Below are 17,680 nucleotides of genomic sequence, written 5' to 3' on the forward strand. Positions count from 1 at the left end.
CTCGTTATCTGTGTTTCATGATAAGGAAATATACGCAGAGTGATTAAGTAAATGGCCCAAGATCACACAGCTAGTAAAGAATTGAGCCAAGACTCAAACCCAGGATGCCTGGCTCCAGAGTCCCTTAACCTCACACTACACCACTTCCTAGGAACAGGCAGACAAAAGTCAGTCGAATAACCTCCCTAAGGTTGCCCGGGGGAGGGGGAAGGAAGCAGATTGAAAGAGGCAAATGGGGGCTGTATTGCTCCATAAGGGCATAATCGAGTATTTGCCCATCCGTCATTCTTGGCCACAAGTCCAGATTTGCTCTGTCTTCAGAATTGATCACTCTGGATTTGTTACCAGATCATCAGCATGGACTATGGTTCCCTAGGAAATGGAAAATATGCCCCACTATTATTGCTGCATGAAACCTTATATTTGCAAAAGGTCTTTAATTGCCTCTGTAATATACATATGGGAATATGTATAATGTTGTGGCATGGGTTATTTATGGAATGAAATCCGGGGTTAGTAACTGTTTAGACTAAGGTCGATCACCTTGTGACCTTAACAGTGTTTTAACAGAGAAACTGAGGAGCTGGGGAAAGTGACCAAACTGAAATAGCCTTTATTTACTGGATCAAGATTAGTCCAGCATTTAGGCCAGGAGAATGTTAGTCTCCTCTCAAAAAGTATGTTCAGCTGCTACTTCTGCTTACAAGTTTGGTGATACTTTCTAGAGTAAAAATAAGATGCACAAGCTAAAAATACTTTTCCCCCTGATTTGTGAATTCTGTTGACTTTTAAGATCTTAGGAAGTTATGATGACTCTTACGCATTTAACAGATCACCTTTATTAAGAAGAATACTACTACATAAAATTGGCGAGTCTTTGGACAGTGTCTCCACAGACGAGTACTCACATATTTCAAAGTGAACAACTTAAATGTCTGTTTTGAAAAACCTGGGCTCTTTGGTTACAAGACCAAGTACCGGGAACAGACTAGGTAGGTGTTCAGGAAGTAGCAATGACTTCTCCCAAAGGGAGATATCTTAGGGGGAAATGTGATGCTTTGCACATTTTCTCTGACATGCACAGCGTTAGGAGGAAATCAGTAAAGTCCCTTCTTGGAAAGGAACTCAGATGTGTGTTGCTGTCCTGAGTCCAGCCTGTGATCAGTAGTCTGGGAATGAGCTGTGGAATATTCCAGGCCTCCCCTTGGAGTTTGTAATCTGATTGGGAAAAGCAAGACTTTTTATGCAAAACATAATTAGAAAACAAAGCAGTACTGACTATAATCCAGGACTAAGATGTGAGCTTCCTATTCAATTCTGAGGGCCTGGGAGTGGTTCTGAATAGATGTCCTTGGGTTTTTTCAGAGACTTCCGTTTAGATGGCTCAGGTTTCTGCTCGGATAGGGAGAGCAGGTAACCAGATGAGACCTGTTGATTGTGGCCAAAAGTTCCCGTTCAGGTCATCTGAGGGCTCCCTCCCTCCCCACCCCTCCCCTGCTCTTGCAGCCCCTCCCCTCTGAAATTGGTATTGCGTAAGGTATTACTAATGCTGGCAAAGATTTGTGTTTAGCCATTTGCCAAAAGCAGCCTGCTTTTGGGGGGGGGTCGGGGCTATAAACTCTACTCCTTCCTGTCATAAAACATTCCTCCTCACCCCCTCCCAGCAGTACCCACGTCCCCTTTCACGTGGTCTGCAAGGCTGCATGTTCCTTCAGCAAATGGCTGCACCAGTTTCTGCTGCTTGTTTGCCCCAAGCTGTAACCCTGGCAGAGGAGGGACATTACTGTTTCTTCGCAGTGGACTGGCTTCAGGGAACCAGCCTCAGTGACAGGATCTAGTCTCATTAGTCAGAAGAGCCTTGGGTTTCCTTAGAGGGAACCAGCCGCAGCTAGACAAGTTAAGATGTCTCATTGTCCCTTACACTGTCTCCATTGTCTCCAGAAACCATGGCTAGCATTTCCCTAGTGCTGTGTGCCCGGTAACGTTAACAGAGTTTCACTCTGTGAACCCGTTTGTTGGTATTGGCACCGTGTGTCCGACATAAACCTGGTAGGATCCGTCTGCCCCTGCCCATCACCCCCCTCCTCCACAGCTGCCCTGATTGTCATTAAAATCTTTCTGCTTAGGAGGGAGCCACGTTCTGATTCCTCCTTATTGGAAATCTTTCCATCCTTCATCTTCATGCACGTGCCCTGCAGACGGCCAGCCAGGGAGGGTCTCCTCCCCGCCTACCGTGACCCCAGCTTGCAGGCTCTCAGTATCCCTGTGACTCACTGATGCTATTTGCGGTCTTGCTAGCTGAGAACCTCCATTTCCTTGTTGGATTTCTGTGGTTGGGAAGCCACGCTGCCCTGGCAGGTAGTTTTCCATGGAGCAGCTGCACTCGGCTCTCTGCAGTCGGGGGGCCTGCGGAGTTAAAGCAGGATTCAGCTTGTTGATCACTTTGTGCCCCCTGGACCATCAAGTCCAGGTATGCCGTTGGGCCCGGCATCTTTTCTGTGTGGTCGGAGCTAGGCCCAATGGCCAGGAGTTCGCTGACCACCAAGGGGCTGTCATCTCCCTGGTGTCTTTGTCTGAAGCCCTCCACCCTGCCTCCGGCTCTCTCAGCGAATGCTGTCAGGTATCACGTAGGAAGCGTTTTGGCAAGAAGTGTCGCTGAGAGAGGTTTTCTTGGCAACTATAAGATAAGAGTACTGTAAGGAGTGCTAAATAAATTTGTGCTGCTTCAGCCAGGGAATTTCAACCCTCCTGGGAGTGGGGGCGTGTGGAAGGAAAAGATATATATCGAAGGCTCAGCTGCCGGTTTGATGGCTCATTCATTGGATGGTCCTGAGGAGGTGTGTGACCTGCAGTGCGGACATTGACCAAACTCATTGCCTCTTGCATTTGTCCAGAGAGTCAACGAATGTTTTCTTTGCACTTATTTTTCCTACCATAAGACAAGGCAAGGGGCAATCTCTCAGTCCCTTTGCTCAAGTTAAGTTGGTCCTGTGTGTACACAGGAGTGAAGGTGGAAACAGGCGGCCTGCATATCAAGTGCACCAAACACCAGCACTGGTTAGAGCCCAGCACCTGGCCTGTGGGGGTTAGTTCGTGAGTCCCTGGCCCCGTTTTAAAGGGAGTATAATAGCCAGACTCTCCACGGAGTCATTTTTGTGATCATTTCCCATCTCAAATAGCTGTTGGGAAGAAATATGAAAAGGTAGGGGGAAAAGAGCCACAAAGGAGCCTCTAACACTCCCTGGGTTGGAAATTGTTTTATCGACTTTCATTTACCGGAAAGTAAGTTATTTCGTATTTACCTTCATAATGATGAATGTTCATGCTTCATGTATTTGTTCTTAAGCTGATGTTGCAATAGATCAGCCTCACAAACACCAGGTAGATTGTCACTTCATGAGGACAAATGGCATGGGGACCTCATTTAATAATTGGGAACGTTGCTTCTTTTAGCAGGGGCCTCATTTTCGTACTTAGTTGGTTAAGACTACAGGGACATGTCGTAGGGCTATTGAAAATACCAGTGCTATCCACAAGCATTGGTAATTTCAGTGGCTAAAAAAATGAGCTTATGACAACAGGTCAGAATTCTGAGTCCACAAATGTTCACATTCCCTAAGCGAGTCAGGTGATTTTTTTCAACGTTCCCTTACAGCCTGGGTCCCAGAATAAATCCTTTCCATTCCTACCAGTAGATCACTTGCCCTCCACATCTTCCTTGGGAATTACAACCTTAAACAGTAGAGAGACCAAAGAAAAGGATTAAAGCCAAAAGATGTAAATACATATTTTATGACTTTTTGCTGGCTATCAAACGTAATTCCTATAAAATTTAGAAAATACAAAAAAGGAAAAATCATTCATAAACATATAACCTAGAAATAAACTTGTAATCGTTTTCTTTTAGCTTTTCCCACCTCTCCCTTTTCCCTCCTGTCTTTCTTTCTTCCCTCTGTCCCCCACTCCAACAATTGTAACATAATAGAATATTGAAAATACAATTTCGTGTTCTGCTTTTTTATTTAGAATCGTATCAGCCTGTAAATAAGTTGTGAAACCCAGCAGCTATAAAAAGATTGATAGATTTGACTATATAAAAATATGAAAGTTACCATAAACAAAACAAAAACAAGCTGAACAATAATATTTGCAACCCATATAACAAATTACCTCTATCCATAATGTATAAGGAGCCTCTAAAAAAGAATCTAAAAAATCACTCAAATTTTAAAATAAGTAAAACTTGTGAATAGGCAACAGACAGAAGAAATACAAATGGCCATTAACCATATATATATTTTAAAGATTAATCTCAGTTATCAGGAAATGAAGTTAAAGCAATGAGATCATTTTCCCCAGCAAATTGGCAAGGATACAAGGATGATTACATCTAACCTGAATAAGGAAGCTAAATGGATGCTCCCGTACACTGTTGGTGGGAGTATAAATTGGTACCAGCTTTTTGGAGGGCCGTTGCTCAACATCTATTTAAATTTTAAATATTCATACCCTTTGACACAGCATTTCCACTTCTAAAAATTTAACCCTCCTACAAGACTGCAAATAATGTGCATTACTCCATTGTTTGAAGATGCAAACAATTAGAAACAACCTAAATGTTCATAGGGAGGGGACTAGTTAAATTATGAAACATCTTTATAATGGAATTTTTTGTAACCATTACAAAGAATGAGGCAGATCTACAGGATATAGAAATGTGTCCAAAATTCATTAAGTGAGAAAAGCAAGTTAATTCCTGATTTATGGTAGTGTAGCATTAAGAAGAAAAGATTGGACGACTATGAACCTCTCATTTTCGCCATAATTTTTTCAGGAATGACCAAATTTTAGGTAATGAAAATAGTACTTGTATAATCCCCAAAGAAATAACTTTCAAAAGACAAAAATTCTGTCATAAATATTTCCCTGCATTTTTTGCCCTTCATACGATTTTAATGGCTTTCATAAAATTCTGTCATGGATGTTCCATAATTTATTTAGCTGTTCCCCTATTAATAAATAAATTAGCTTGCTTCCAAAATTTGCTGTTATGCACAATACAGCAACAAACATCTTTGTAAAATAAGACTTACGTTTACACTCTCCAAATCATCACTTCATGTAGCAGAGGTTGACAGTTTAACCTAGAAAGAATCCATAAGATGGTTTTGAATGCAAAAGGGTAATGTTTTCTAATCCTTTTAAATCTTAACAGGAGCACATATGATCCACTGGAAGCAAAAGAGTTGGATCCCTGCTTCCCAGCACTCAGCTATGCTACCCACTCTGACTATCATTTCTCTCTAGTGTTTGTGGTCTCAGTGTGAAAAAGACCAGGAATGTTATCCTCAGGATACACTTCCCAAAGCTTAGTACCAAGCCCTCTCCTTTTTATTCCATTCTCCCTCCCCAGGTGAACTCATCCACACCCAGCTAATGACTTGCAAATTTCTATCCTTTGCCTGGCCTTTCATCTGAGTTCTAGCCATGTATATTCAGCTGCCCATTAAACATCTCCACTCAGATGTCTAAAAAATACCTCAGTATGTCCAAAATAAATTCTTTGAGCCAGAACATGCTCATACCTTCTTTCCTTTTACCTTCTACATCCTTGCATTACTAAATCCCATTGCTTTTTTTCCCCTAGTAGTTCTCCAATGATCGAGTTCTCTTTACCTTACTGCCCCAGCCTGATCCAGGCCACCATCAGTTCTTTTCTGAATACTCCATTAGCTTCCCAGCTGGTCTCTTCATGTTTGTTCTCATCCCCTCTGACCTATTATCCTTCCTGTGGCTGGAGGCTTGTTGTGAAATCAGATTAATGCTATCCTTCTCCTGTGTAAGACCTTTCAGTGGTTTCTTTTAACTCTTAGGCTGAAGACTGAAATCTTCCCTGGACCCTGGTATATCAGGCTCCTGCCATTTCCTGCCCCGTTCAATATTCTGAGCCCCTTGCATATTGCCTGGCTCACAGATGGCACCCAAAGGTTTGTTGGGTGGATGAATGTCTGAATGTCTTCTCTGAGGTGACATGAATGGCATTACTATATCTAACTTTTGATAAAACCGAATTTTAGGCTTTTGTTATTTCAGTGACTTTTCAAAATTCTTTTACCAATTTAATACAGTCCGTCTTGCTTTGAAAAAATGTCAAGTTTATATAAACCCACATATTCAAAACCCAAGCCAGCCCTAAATGGTTTTGTTTTGAAACTAAGATCATAATCCAAATTCACTCTCTTGGCAAATGCCACCTCTTAACTCTTGCCCACATGCCAGCCTCTCTTCCTTAGAAGAGGACAGCAAGTTACCTTCTCAATATTTGACAACTAGAGAGGGATTTGCTATGCATTCCCTTACTCCTGTACCTTCAAGGATTGTGTGAAATCCAGTCAGCTCCTCCATGCACAAGCCAAGAACCAAAGCAAAAAAATTATTTTTCCAGAATTTTGATTATGCATTTAATTATGTGCACAAAAATGGCCTTTGGGCATAATTCAGTGTCAGGATATTTGTTGATTTTCAGATGGTTCTTGTTTCTCACTTGATGTAGTCCTCTCAGGGAGCAGTCTACTAGGAGGATTAGCCAGTGACACAATAGTACTGCATGGAAGAGAGTGTGCCTATTGTAGTGGGTTTGGAGCCCAGGCCTTGGAGGGAGGTGAGCAGAACTGAGTTCAAATCCTGACTTTATCCCTGGCTCACTAAATGAGGTTGGTGTAGAGCCTACTTCATAGGGTTGTTTTGAAGGTAAAATAAGAATATGGATAAAGCACTTAGCATTTAGTGAACATTCAATGTGTGTTAGCTACTGATGACGCTGATTGTTGTTATTATTTCCATCATTATCATCATCCACAGAAGGGTTTTCAGGTTCTCTGGACACACACACACCCCCAAATGAGCGAACAGACAAAAAGCAGTATACTTACAATAGTAGATTGACTGTATATTTTAGGAAAACTAATAGCAAAGTTGTACTTCATTAAAAAATTGTTGTCATTTAGATATTAAAGTATGGATAAATGAGATGATTTCATGTTTTGGATTTGCTTACAGATCTGGAAAAGGTGGGTCAAGAAGGGAGAAAATGCAAAGCTGAAACACGATGGGGCATTGATAGCGGCTTTCGCTGTGAGATCACTGCGGGAGTCATTACGTTATTCGCTATACTTTTATATAAGTTTGAAGCTTTCCAAGATAAAAATTTTTGTAAATACATTAAAAATAGCTACCGAATAGCCTCTTAGATGCAGTCTTGTTCAGGGAGCCAGCTCTCAACTCACTGCCCTTTATTTCTTTTGGAAGAGTAACTGATTCTAGTGATCTAAGCAGTAAGTCTCTTGTCATTATGTTTTATGACTCTCAGAATAGCTCTTGGTGGAAACAAAATAAATACAATTTCTGAATTTCCTTTGTCTTCAACCACTTGAGAATCCTCTCTGAAACCACTGTGGGCATTTTAAGTAACCCTGATTACCCAGCAAGAACAATGTACCTTTCAGACCATCAGGGAGGACAAAATAACTCTTTCTACCCTTCTGTGCTTGCATAACAAAGGTATAGCTATTAAATACAAGTGCTCAATAAGCTAATGCAAGGCGAGCCCGTAACTGTGTATTCGGCAGTTTAGGATCTGAGCCTCTGCCCTGTATGAACTTGTAGTCTTCATTGTGTAGCCTTGTTAACTTTGGCTGCCGAGTTACATGTGGGCAGAGGAGGCTGAGGAACTCCAAAGCCAAAAACGGACCTCTGCATATTTCATATTCAATTCGGGAGTCAGAGGGTGACTTTTTTGCTTTTTTTGTTGTTGTTGTTGAAGCGAAGATATCTATTTACCCTTAGAGCGGAAGCTGACCGTGGCCATAAATGGTTCTGTAACCTTTGCATCTGTTTGAAAACCCTCTTCCGTCTGTGTGTAAACCAGGGGAAAGGATTATGCTTGAGTCCTCTCTGCTTTATAATTGCCCCTCCTAAAGCAGTTCCTTTTCTCCAACTTCACTAAAGCAAAGAATTTGAACTTATATTTCAGGGCTCTTCTTTTCCCCTGGAATCTCTCTCTAAGGGGTAAAGTGCATGGATTTTTATGGGTTTAATTACTTTGGAACAAAAGTCCCAGTGAAGTTTATGGAACTTACTTCCTTCCCCTAAAAATAAAACAGGCTCTGAACTGACCAGCACAACTCACTGTTATCCATCTGACATTCTTCTGTTTATGTCTTTGGTCAGCATCTTCTGCCAGCCCTGAGCTGAGACTAAGGAGGAATAAGGCTCAGCCCCAGCCAAGGGGGGAGACAGGTGCATAGACAGAGTCTTCTGGAGTGCAGTGAAAGGTGTGCTGTCGTAGGGCTCCGAACTGCGTGCTCCAGGGGCAGAGTTGACTAGCTGGGGACATTAGAACAGACCCCACAGTGGAGGGTGGAGATATTTGGGCTGAGGGCAGAACGGATAGCCTGGGATTATGTTATGCTCTTAATCGAACCCCCTTAGGATCCCAATTTGAGAGTTTTGTCCTATTAGGTAGCATCTGGTGTGAAACGAGCAATGGCATTTCCCTCAGGGCTGGTCCAGTTCTGAGAATGCCTAAAATGAGACTGCAGACTCAGGACTGAGGTAAATAACCTGCCTCTGTGTCCTGGGGCATCCTATGACCAGGCTGAGGCTCATCCCCAGCGCTGCTCGGTTCTGTGTCCTGAGTATCGGGGCTGTGTTCCAAGACTGCTGTGTGCAGAGGGCATTGTGATGGGCAGCTTAGAAAACCGATGACAAAGCACTTTTCTCTCCCTGAACAATTCCTGCTACCTGTGACAGCTGCTGAGCAGTGAGCAATCAAACCTCGTTACCTGGGTCGCTAGTGACAAATTCTCCTGAGCAATCTCAGGCCAGCTCTTTAGACCGTTGTGGGTTTCTGTTAGCACTTGTTTCTGCTACCCAAGGAGATCCTTTCCGAGCCCTTATCAGTCATAACGGCTTCAGGAGAGTTCAGAAATGCAGTCACCCTGTTTGGCAATGTGAGAGAGTCAGAGCGCTCTGGGAGCAGGACCACACGAGCCTGGACCGCTGGGCTGGAACATGGTGCTGATAAAGCCAGTCCCCAGGCTCAGGTCCCCCACGGCCTTGGTCTCTCCTGAAGCCACAGACTAGAGGTGGCTGGCTGAGGTTAGAGATTATAATGTTTGCATCAGTCCCCAGAGGAGCCAGACAACCAGGCGCTAATAGGGCCTCGGGTCTGAAACCACTTCTGGAAGAACAACTGCGTGAGACCGTGCTCCTGGCAGTGGCCGTGACCAGTATCATCCTCACCCCCAACCTGTGCTTTTGGGATTCCGCCTTCACGTTGGCTAAACAAATCTTGCTCACGCTGGGTGTGTGTGTCTAGGGGTCAGTTGGAGGAGGATACGGTTTCCACAGACCACAGCCCACTGAAAGCATTGCTTGTGAGGGAAGTGGGATTCTGCTCAGGGGAGGGGGCAGGAGCCTGATTGGAGGACGGAGGCCCGGTTTGGGTTAGAGGCAGAGGAGCCTCGCTTTCCTGCAGTGGCTGCACAAGTACCCAGCACATCTTTGCCTGACACCCGGGAGACGCCTGGAGCGCAAGCACAGAGAGGAGGCTGGTCTGAGAAAGCTCTGCTGCTTTCACCTCGCTTATCGGGGATTCCTGGAAAACAGGACTTGGTTTTCATTCCTGGGTGTCTTCCAGTGACCACTGTCTGTAAGACCTGCATGGTCCAGCTGGATCAACTCACAGGGCCCAGTGTGGAAACCAGTCTCACCAGTTCTGTCATCACCTGCTTCCTCTGAGCCACAGGGTGATTCTGGGCTGGACAGAGACCAGCCTTTCCCCTCGGGCCAAGCAGCCCAACAGACCTTTATTGTCAGAGCAGGGATGGGAGAACAGAGCTATGAGTGCCTCGACACAGCCCACTGGGGACGTAAAGATGCCCAGTGAGGGGCCGCCAGCACTCCTAACAGCACAGCCCCAGGAGGCCGCGGCCATGGCAGCCTCCCACCTGGCAGGCGACTGCCAACCTCCAGGGAAGGGTAGGCACCTAGCATCGCCTTCTGGCTGGGCAGCCTTTCCTTACTGATAAGTCCGCGTGGCTGCCTCTGAGCACGTCATTCCTTCAAAAACCAAAAGCATAAAGGTGTCGCCCCATAGGCAAAGCTGCTTCTCTGGACTTCTCCAGAGGCTGAGCTTAGAGGCTGGCAATGGCGTCGGTGTGTAGGACTCTTTCCCAGTTTGCCATGGTGCCAGACCTCCGTCTTTAATGATGCCCGGATATGCATGGCGATGGCAGAGGTGGTGCCAGAAGCCTGTGTTGGGGAGGGGGTGTTCAGGGGGCACTGCCTTTCACTTGCAGACAGTTTTATTAGCATCCAACCCATGTTCCTGCCTCCACTGAGGCCTTTTACCAGACAGTTCTGCTGCTGGAAACGCACTGCCCTTAAGTGGATGCTGCTCCTAGGGGTTGGGCAAGGGACGGTAAGTGCCTTTTTGTCCTATGCTCACCATAATATCTGAGGCTTCTGTGTATCTGGGGTACACCTAAACAAACCCTCTTCTTACCCTGTTTTGCTTTTCCCTGGTTATTAACGTCCCCACTGACCCACTGAATCTAAGACAGAAACCCAGGGGTCATCAATTTTGCTGCTTCTCATCTCCCTCTAAATGGTCATCGAGCCTTAATACTAACTGTGTTTTCACCAAAGCACTGCTAACTGACCCCCTAGTTTTCATTCCATCTGTCACTGTCCTCGTTCAGGTCGTCTCTTCCCTGGACTGCTTCAGCTACCTCCAGCTGATCTTTTCTCATCAGCTGGAAATCTTAATTAGAGAGCTTCAGTGGGTCACTTTCGCCTAATATCTAAATATCAGAATTCCTTAGTGTGGCATTCAGGACACTTCACAGTTTGGACCTAACTTTGCCTTCTAGCCCTGGCATTTTGATGGCCCCCGTGTTCCCATGCGAGCCCCCTCTCCATCCTTACTACACCACGTGGGGCTCCTGAGCCCACCTGCACCTCACACCTCTGCGTCTGCTCCATGCAATAGCCCTGCCCACCTGCCCACAGCGAACTTCTCACACCCCTTCTCTGTCTGGAAGATGCTGACTGATGTTTTAAGACCCAGCTCAATTTCTCTTTGTACTGTGGGTATGTCCCTCTCTCCTCCCACTAGAAGGAATGAATTGTTCCTTCTTGTGTTTCTCTCACAGCGCTCGGTTCATACTTCCTTTGTGCCGCTTGTATTGTACAACAGTTGGTTCTGTCTCCCTCCCCAACCCCCTTCTCATTCTCCTCTCCTCCCTCCCCCGTGTGTGTCTGTGTGTGTGTGTATGCATGTGTATGTATCTCTATACACACACATCTATATGTATTCATTTTGAACAAATATTTATTGAGTGCACTATGCTAGGCACAATGGTGAACAAAACCCACCTGGTCCCTCCTCCATGGAGCTTACAGTCTAGCAAATATTTGTCTCCCCATTATACTGTGAGTTCCTTAGGAAGAAGGATCGTCTGTACTCTTCATGCCTATCACAGTCTGTGCCACACAGTGGCCACTTGCTCCGGAATGTTCACCGAGTGAAGTCCAGTGGGCAGAGATAGATGCCAGAGAACAGGGGGCGGGTCGGTGGATGTCTCATGGGCTTAAGGTAAGTGGGAAGCCTGGAAGTCACGTTCTCAGTTTCTAATGGGCAGCCTGTGTTTTGATATGTGGTTAGCCCATTCAGATGCAACCATCGTCTAGGGACCACGAGGCAGATGTCAAGAGCAGATCTACATTTGTTCTCCAGATAACACAAAGAAGTGTGTTCCCTTTGAAGGGTGTGTGCAGAAAGCTCTCCCAGATGCGTGATCTCCCATCCCGTGACCCAGCTCAGCCAGGTGGATGGCGTGGGGCCTGACTGCCCCACCACATGCTGCTTTTTGTTTCTTGCAGAGATCTGAAACTGGACAACGTACTTTTGGACCACGAGGGTCACTGTAAACTGGCAGACTTTGGAATGTGCAAGGAGGGGATCTGTAACGGGGTCACCACGGCCACCTTCTGCGGCACACCCGACTACATTGCTCCAGAGGTGAGTGTGCTTGCTCCTTGAGCAGCTTTGGAAATCCAGGCTCTCTAGCAGCCCCGTCAGAAAAGCCACACAGGCTGCATTGATGTGCTGCAGCCTGGTGGGCGGCATTGAAAGTTGACGCCTCCAGACTCCTTTGTGGCTCATTGGGTGAATGATGGCTGAAAATGTCCTTGGTTCCTCCCGATACAAATGTGAGTCAAAAAGTTTTGTAAACTTTGAGGTTGCTTTAGGGTCTAGCCCTGAATGAGGACAAAGTACGTTCCAGGCACAGCTATTTAATTTTTTTCTTTGCCTCTACTCAGTGCTTTGATCCCAGCCCCATTTAGCAGAAATAAAGACAAGCTCTTGAATCTTTCCCATAGGAGTGAGTGAGCCCACAGATATAGTTCCAAAACCCTTTCTGGTTTGGATCTGCATATACTATTACTTTGGCCTAAGCAGGACATAGATGTTTGATCACCTGGATGACAAGGCCTCTGAATTGACCCCAGGGAGAACAGACCACCCTCTAGAGATGGAATGAAACACGTATGCCAACGCAGGAAACTCCCTTGTTTTACTTCATCTCCTAATCCATCATTTTCCTTAGTCATTAATGATGCATTTGTTCATCAGATGCACGAGGTTCTCACATTACCCCTATGCACAGATCCTCCAGGAGATGCTCTACGGGCCCGCAGTGGATTGGTGGGCAATGGGCGTGCTGCTCTACGAGATGCTCTGTGGCCACGCGCCCTTTGAAGCAGAGAACGAAGATGACCTCTTTGAAGCCATACTGAACGATGAAGTGGTCTACCCTACGTGGCTGCATGAAGATGCCACAGGGATCCTGAAATCTGTAAGTTTGGTGCGCTCAGCCAGCTTTTGAACTATTGCAAACCAGCTTGACGAGTGTGCTTCTTGGGCTTTGGGTTGGTTTGTTTGTTTTTGAATACCACCCACCAGTAAGCTACCAGCTCTAACTGAAATCTGTGTTTTAATCTGTAGAATCAAAGAAGCAGAGTTTTCTCAGGCTGTTTTTTTTCTCTTACACAATAGTTATTTTGAAGCCAATGCATGAGCAGTTGATAGCATTGTTTGCCATATACCAAGTATTTCTAGCACTTGTGGCTTCACTGTAGGTGAAGTGATGCTCCCGCTTCATCCAGTCGGGACACATAAGGCCATTGGGTCATGTGAACAGCACTCCCGGTTGTTTCGATACGGATTGTGTTTCTGTCGGCAACATCGAAGGATGAAGGGGCCTTTCCCGTAGTGCTGGGAGAGGAGAAGAGAGGTTTTCCAAAGTTGTGCAAGATCTCGTTTGCTTCCATGTTATCCTTGTGCAAGTCAGGTGCCAGGCCCAGGATTCAGGTGCAGTGTAGAATATCACACTGAAAAAGTCTTTCATTCGTGCATTTAAGGCATTGTGCTGGAAGCCTTATTTTCAAGTGTGGAAGAAAGTGGATCTGATGCTTTATGTTGAAAATAAGAAAGTAACATGTAATGAGAGAATAACATATAATTTGGGTCAGTTCTGTATTAGAAAATCATGTATTATTTCCCACTAAATGCATAGGAGGAATAAAGATGAATATTCTTCAAATAGGGAAAACTCAGAACAATCCATTCTCTCCTGGATAGTATCTATGGAATAAGAATTACTTTGCTCAAATCATATCCTTTCCAGTGATTTGAGACAAAAAAAAACTAATTAGCCACGCTGTTGAAAGACTTGTCTCTCTTTAGAAATTGCCAGTCATAGGGACTTCCCTGGTGGTCCAGTGGTTAAGATTTCACCTTCCAATGCAGGGGGTATGTGTTTGATCCCTCCTCAGGGAGCTAAGATCCCACATGCCTCATGGCCCAAAACCCAAAGCATAAAACAGAAGCAACATTGTAACAAATTCAGTAAAGTCTTATTGAATGGTTTAAAAATGGTCCACATCAAAAAATAAAAAATCTTAAAAAAAAAGAAAAAGAAATCTCCAGTCATATCATTAGTATCATTTTAAGGACATTTTGTATACAGATCACTGTGTCCTGGGGCTGATGGGATGATTGTCCCTGAGAATTCTCTACGGTGGTCTTTAGAGACCACATCATTGTTTGAGTTGAACATTAACCCACATCTGCTTCTCTCAATTTTTTTATTTCCAATTTTTAGGAGTCCTCAACCTCTTTCTGGCATTTAGAATCCTCTTAAGAGAATTCTTCCTGACTAAATCTGGGACCTAGATTTCACCCGTTTTAACTCAATCCCTATAAAACCTGTAACAGGCACTAAGCAATGTTAAGATCATATGGAACTATTAAGATGGTTTCTACTTAACCAGATAAATCCAATTACTTTTTTTTTTACTTTTATTTGAGTATAGTTGATTTAAAGTGTTGTGTTAGTTTCAGGTGTACAGCAGAGTAATTCAGTTATATATATACATGTATTCATTCTTTTTCAGATTCTTTTCCCATATAGGTTATTACAGGGTACTGAGTAGAGTTCCCTGTGTCATCCAGTAGGTTCTTGTTGTTTATCTATTTTATATGTAGTAGTGTGTGTATGTTAATCCCAAGCTCCTAATTTATCCCTCCCCCAATTACTTTAAACTATATCTTTGATGTATATAGAAATATTTTTGGTAACTAGAATATATGTTATCCAGGAATATCCTCCCTCCACAATCTTTGTTCTGGGAGAAAACAGAGCCTCTGGTACCTAAAGAGAATCTACTCTTCAGTGTGGACTGAGTTGTTCCCTCTACTTCCTTCTGCAAAGCTGTGAACCTCTTTACTTCCCTTTATTTTGGCCCCTTTCTAATGCTAGCAGCTCAGCGGGTCATGGTAGCGGGTCATGGTGTGTCACTGGCCGAGCACTGATTTTCCTAAGTGGCTCTCTGTGTTCTGCCGGGAGTCTCCCCCTAGGAAGGAGCTTGGGTTTCACCCCGTGGCGGTCTTATCTCCCAGCTCTGTTACATTCTGGCTGAGTGACCTTGATGAGCTAACACACCTCTCTGAATCTCCGTGTCCTTGCTCATAAAATCTTATAAAATTGAGGTAATAAAATCCATGTCATAGGGTTACTGCCCAGATTCAGTGAATTCATATGTAAACCACACAGGAACACAGTAAGCATTCTGTTTCTTCCTCCTTCAAGGAGTGTACCTTAAAAGTGATTTTCTGGAAAACACTGGAAAAGGTGTCAGAGAAAATTACTAAAAAACAGTCACCGAGAGGATTTCTGAGACAGTTTTGTACATTTCAGCCTCCAGACCTAAAAATAAAAAGCTTCAATGCTGTAGCTGAGGAAATTCAGCTGTTCTTGGCAGAGGACTGAGACATCTAAACAGAAGTGTGATCAAAGAAAAGAAAGAAAACAATGAAGAGCACTGAAGACTTGGGGCGAAGCACCCAGGAGGGAAGGGTCAGGGCGTGGTGGTGAGGAACCTGCCTCCAGAGCAGCGCTGTCCGAGGGCAGATACTGACTCTTTCACCTGCTGGCTGTGGGACCTCGGGAAGATGGCACAGTTTTGCCGCTCCTCGGTTTCCACATCTGTACCCTGAGGCTCTGAGATAATGCGTGGAGCATAGTCGGAACAGTGCTGAGCACAGAGTAGGTGCTCAGGAAGCAGCCACCACTGTCATCAGTGAGAGCTGGGTGCATTTTTATTATTTTTTAATTAATTTATTTATTTTTTGGCTGCGTTGAGTCTTCGTTGCTGCACGTGGGCTTTCTCTAGTTGCGGCGAGCGGGGACTAGTCTTAGTTGCGGTGCACGGGCTTCTCATTGCGGTGGCTTCTCTTGTCGCGGAGCACGGGCTCTAGGCATGCGGCCTTCGGTAGTTGAGGCTCACCGGCTCTAGAGCGCAGGCTCAGTAGTTGTGGCGCATGGGCTTAGTTGCTCCGTGGCATGTGGGATCTTCCTGGGCCAGGGCTCAAACCCGTGTCCCCTGCATTGGCAGGCGGACTCTTAACCGCTGTGCCACCAGGGAAGCCCTGGGTGTATTTTTAGATCCTTTGCCCTTTTCTCTGAAAAATTATGACTCTATTTTATTAGGAAACCATTTAAACTGCTTTCTGGCTGTAATTGCAACTTGATTCAATTAGACCATTACAGTTTTTTTTTAATTGCTACTAGAAACCTAAGAGATTATCCATTAAAATTCCTTCATTTAATAGATGAGGAAACTGAGGTCCAGAGAAATTGTGACTCACCAAAGGCCATTCAGCCCATTACTTAAAACAAACAAATAAATTAGAACCCTTGCGCAACTCGCACGGGAGTATAAAATGATGCAGGCACTGCGGAAAGTAATGTAGCAGGCAGTTCCTCAGAAAATTAAACACAGGACTACCATATGACCTAGCAATTCCATTTCTGGTTGTATATCCCAAAGAATTGAAAGCAGGGGCTCGAACATATTTGTACATCAATGTTCATAGCATTATTCACAATATCTAAAAGATGGAAGCAACCCAAGTGTCCATCAATAGATGAATGGATAAACAAAATGTGTTAGCCTTACCAAGGAAGGAAATTCTGATGCACGTTATAACCTGGATGAACCTTGAATGAATTATGCTTAATGAAATAAGCCAAATACAAAGGGACAAATGTATGATTCCACTAACAGGAGGTACCTAGAATAGTCATTCATAGAGACAAAAGCAAAATGGTTGTTGCCGAGGGCTGGCGGCATGGGTGGGTGGAGAGCTAGGGTTTAAGGGATGTAGAATTTCAGCTTGGGAAGATGAAAGAAGTTCTGTAGGTGGATGGTGGTGATGGTTGTACAACAATGTGAACAGACTTAATCCCACTGAACTGTACACTTAAAAATGGTTAAGACGGTAAATATTATGTTCTGTATGTTACACCACAGTAAGGAAAAAACCCTGGGATCAGAATCCAGCTTTTCCTGACTCCCAGTCCAGGGTTCTAAGCTAGCTACACATGGCCTTTCCCCATTTTTCTTCTACGTCTCATTACTAAGTGTCCTGTACCCTTAGAGCACCACATGTTAGCACCCAGATTACTCCCTGATGTGATTCTTTCCACTTGTCCTAGAAGCATGAGCCACTGGAGGAAGTTACCAGGGTCCTGTGTACTTAATACCCACAGAGCAAGAATCTGCCACCTAGTTAACTTTCCGTAAAGTAAGATATAACGTTTATGATAACAATGTTAGTGTTATTTAAAGATTGTGCATTTGAGTCTTTCTCTTTTGACCTGAGATGAGCCTGTGACTGTAGAAGGAGAAACTGATACTTTAGGGAATTAGGATCCCTGTCTAGTTCCATTCGGCAAATACTTGTCAGATGCCTTCCCTTGGCTTGGCCTGCGCTAAGTGCCGGGAAGCAAAGCTGAAAAGACACGGCCTCTTCTGTTGCTCACAGCCTAGTAGGAATGAGGACACGTAAACGGATACTTAGCTGGCTGCCGAGGAGGAATGATCAAAACTCTCTCTGGGGTTAGGGACAGGGAAATGACATAAGGACAAGGCAGAGGAAGCGGCATGTAGGCTGGGTGCTGAGGAACAAATAAGGGTTCAGTAGGGTTGACAAGGGGGAGAAGGGTATTCTAGACAGAGGAAACAACTTGTGCAAAGCCTCGGAGGGGAG

General features: G+C 44.6%; 1 protein-coding gene across 1 annotated transcript in view; it reads left to right on the forward strand.

Annotated features, from left to right (window-relative positions):
* PRKCH (protein kinase C eta) overlaps positions 1-17,680 on the forward strand; it is a 222,626-nt gene that overhangs the window by 188,357 nt on the left and 16,589 nt on the right. The window contains exons 11-12 of the mRNA XM_029237243.1: positions 11,947-12,085; positions 12,735-12,923. Of these exons, the coding sequence (XP_029093076.1) occupies positions 11,947-12,085; positions 12,735-12,923 (328 nt within the window). The remainder of the gene's footprint in view (positions 1-11,946; positions 12,086-12,734; positions 12,924-17,680) is intronic.

The sequence above is a fragment of the Monodon monoceros genome, unplaced genomic scaffold (assembly GCF_005190385.1).
Source record: "Monodon monoceros isolate NGI ecotype Baffin Bay Population unplaced genomic scaffold, NGI_Narwhal_1 Super_Scaffold_21, whole genome shotgun sequence".
NCBI classification, from domain to species: Eukaryota; Metazoa; Chordata; class Mammalia; order Artiodactyla; family Monodontidae; genus Monodon; species Monodon monoceros.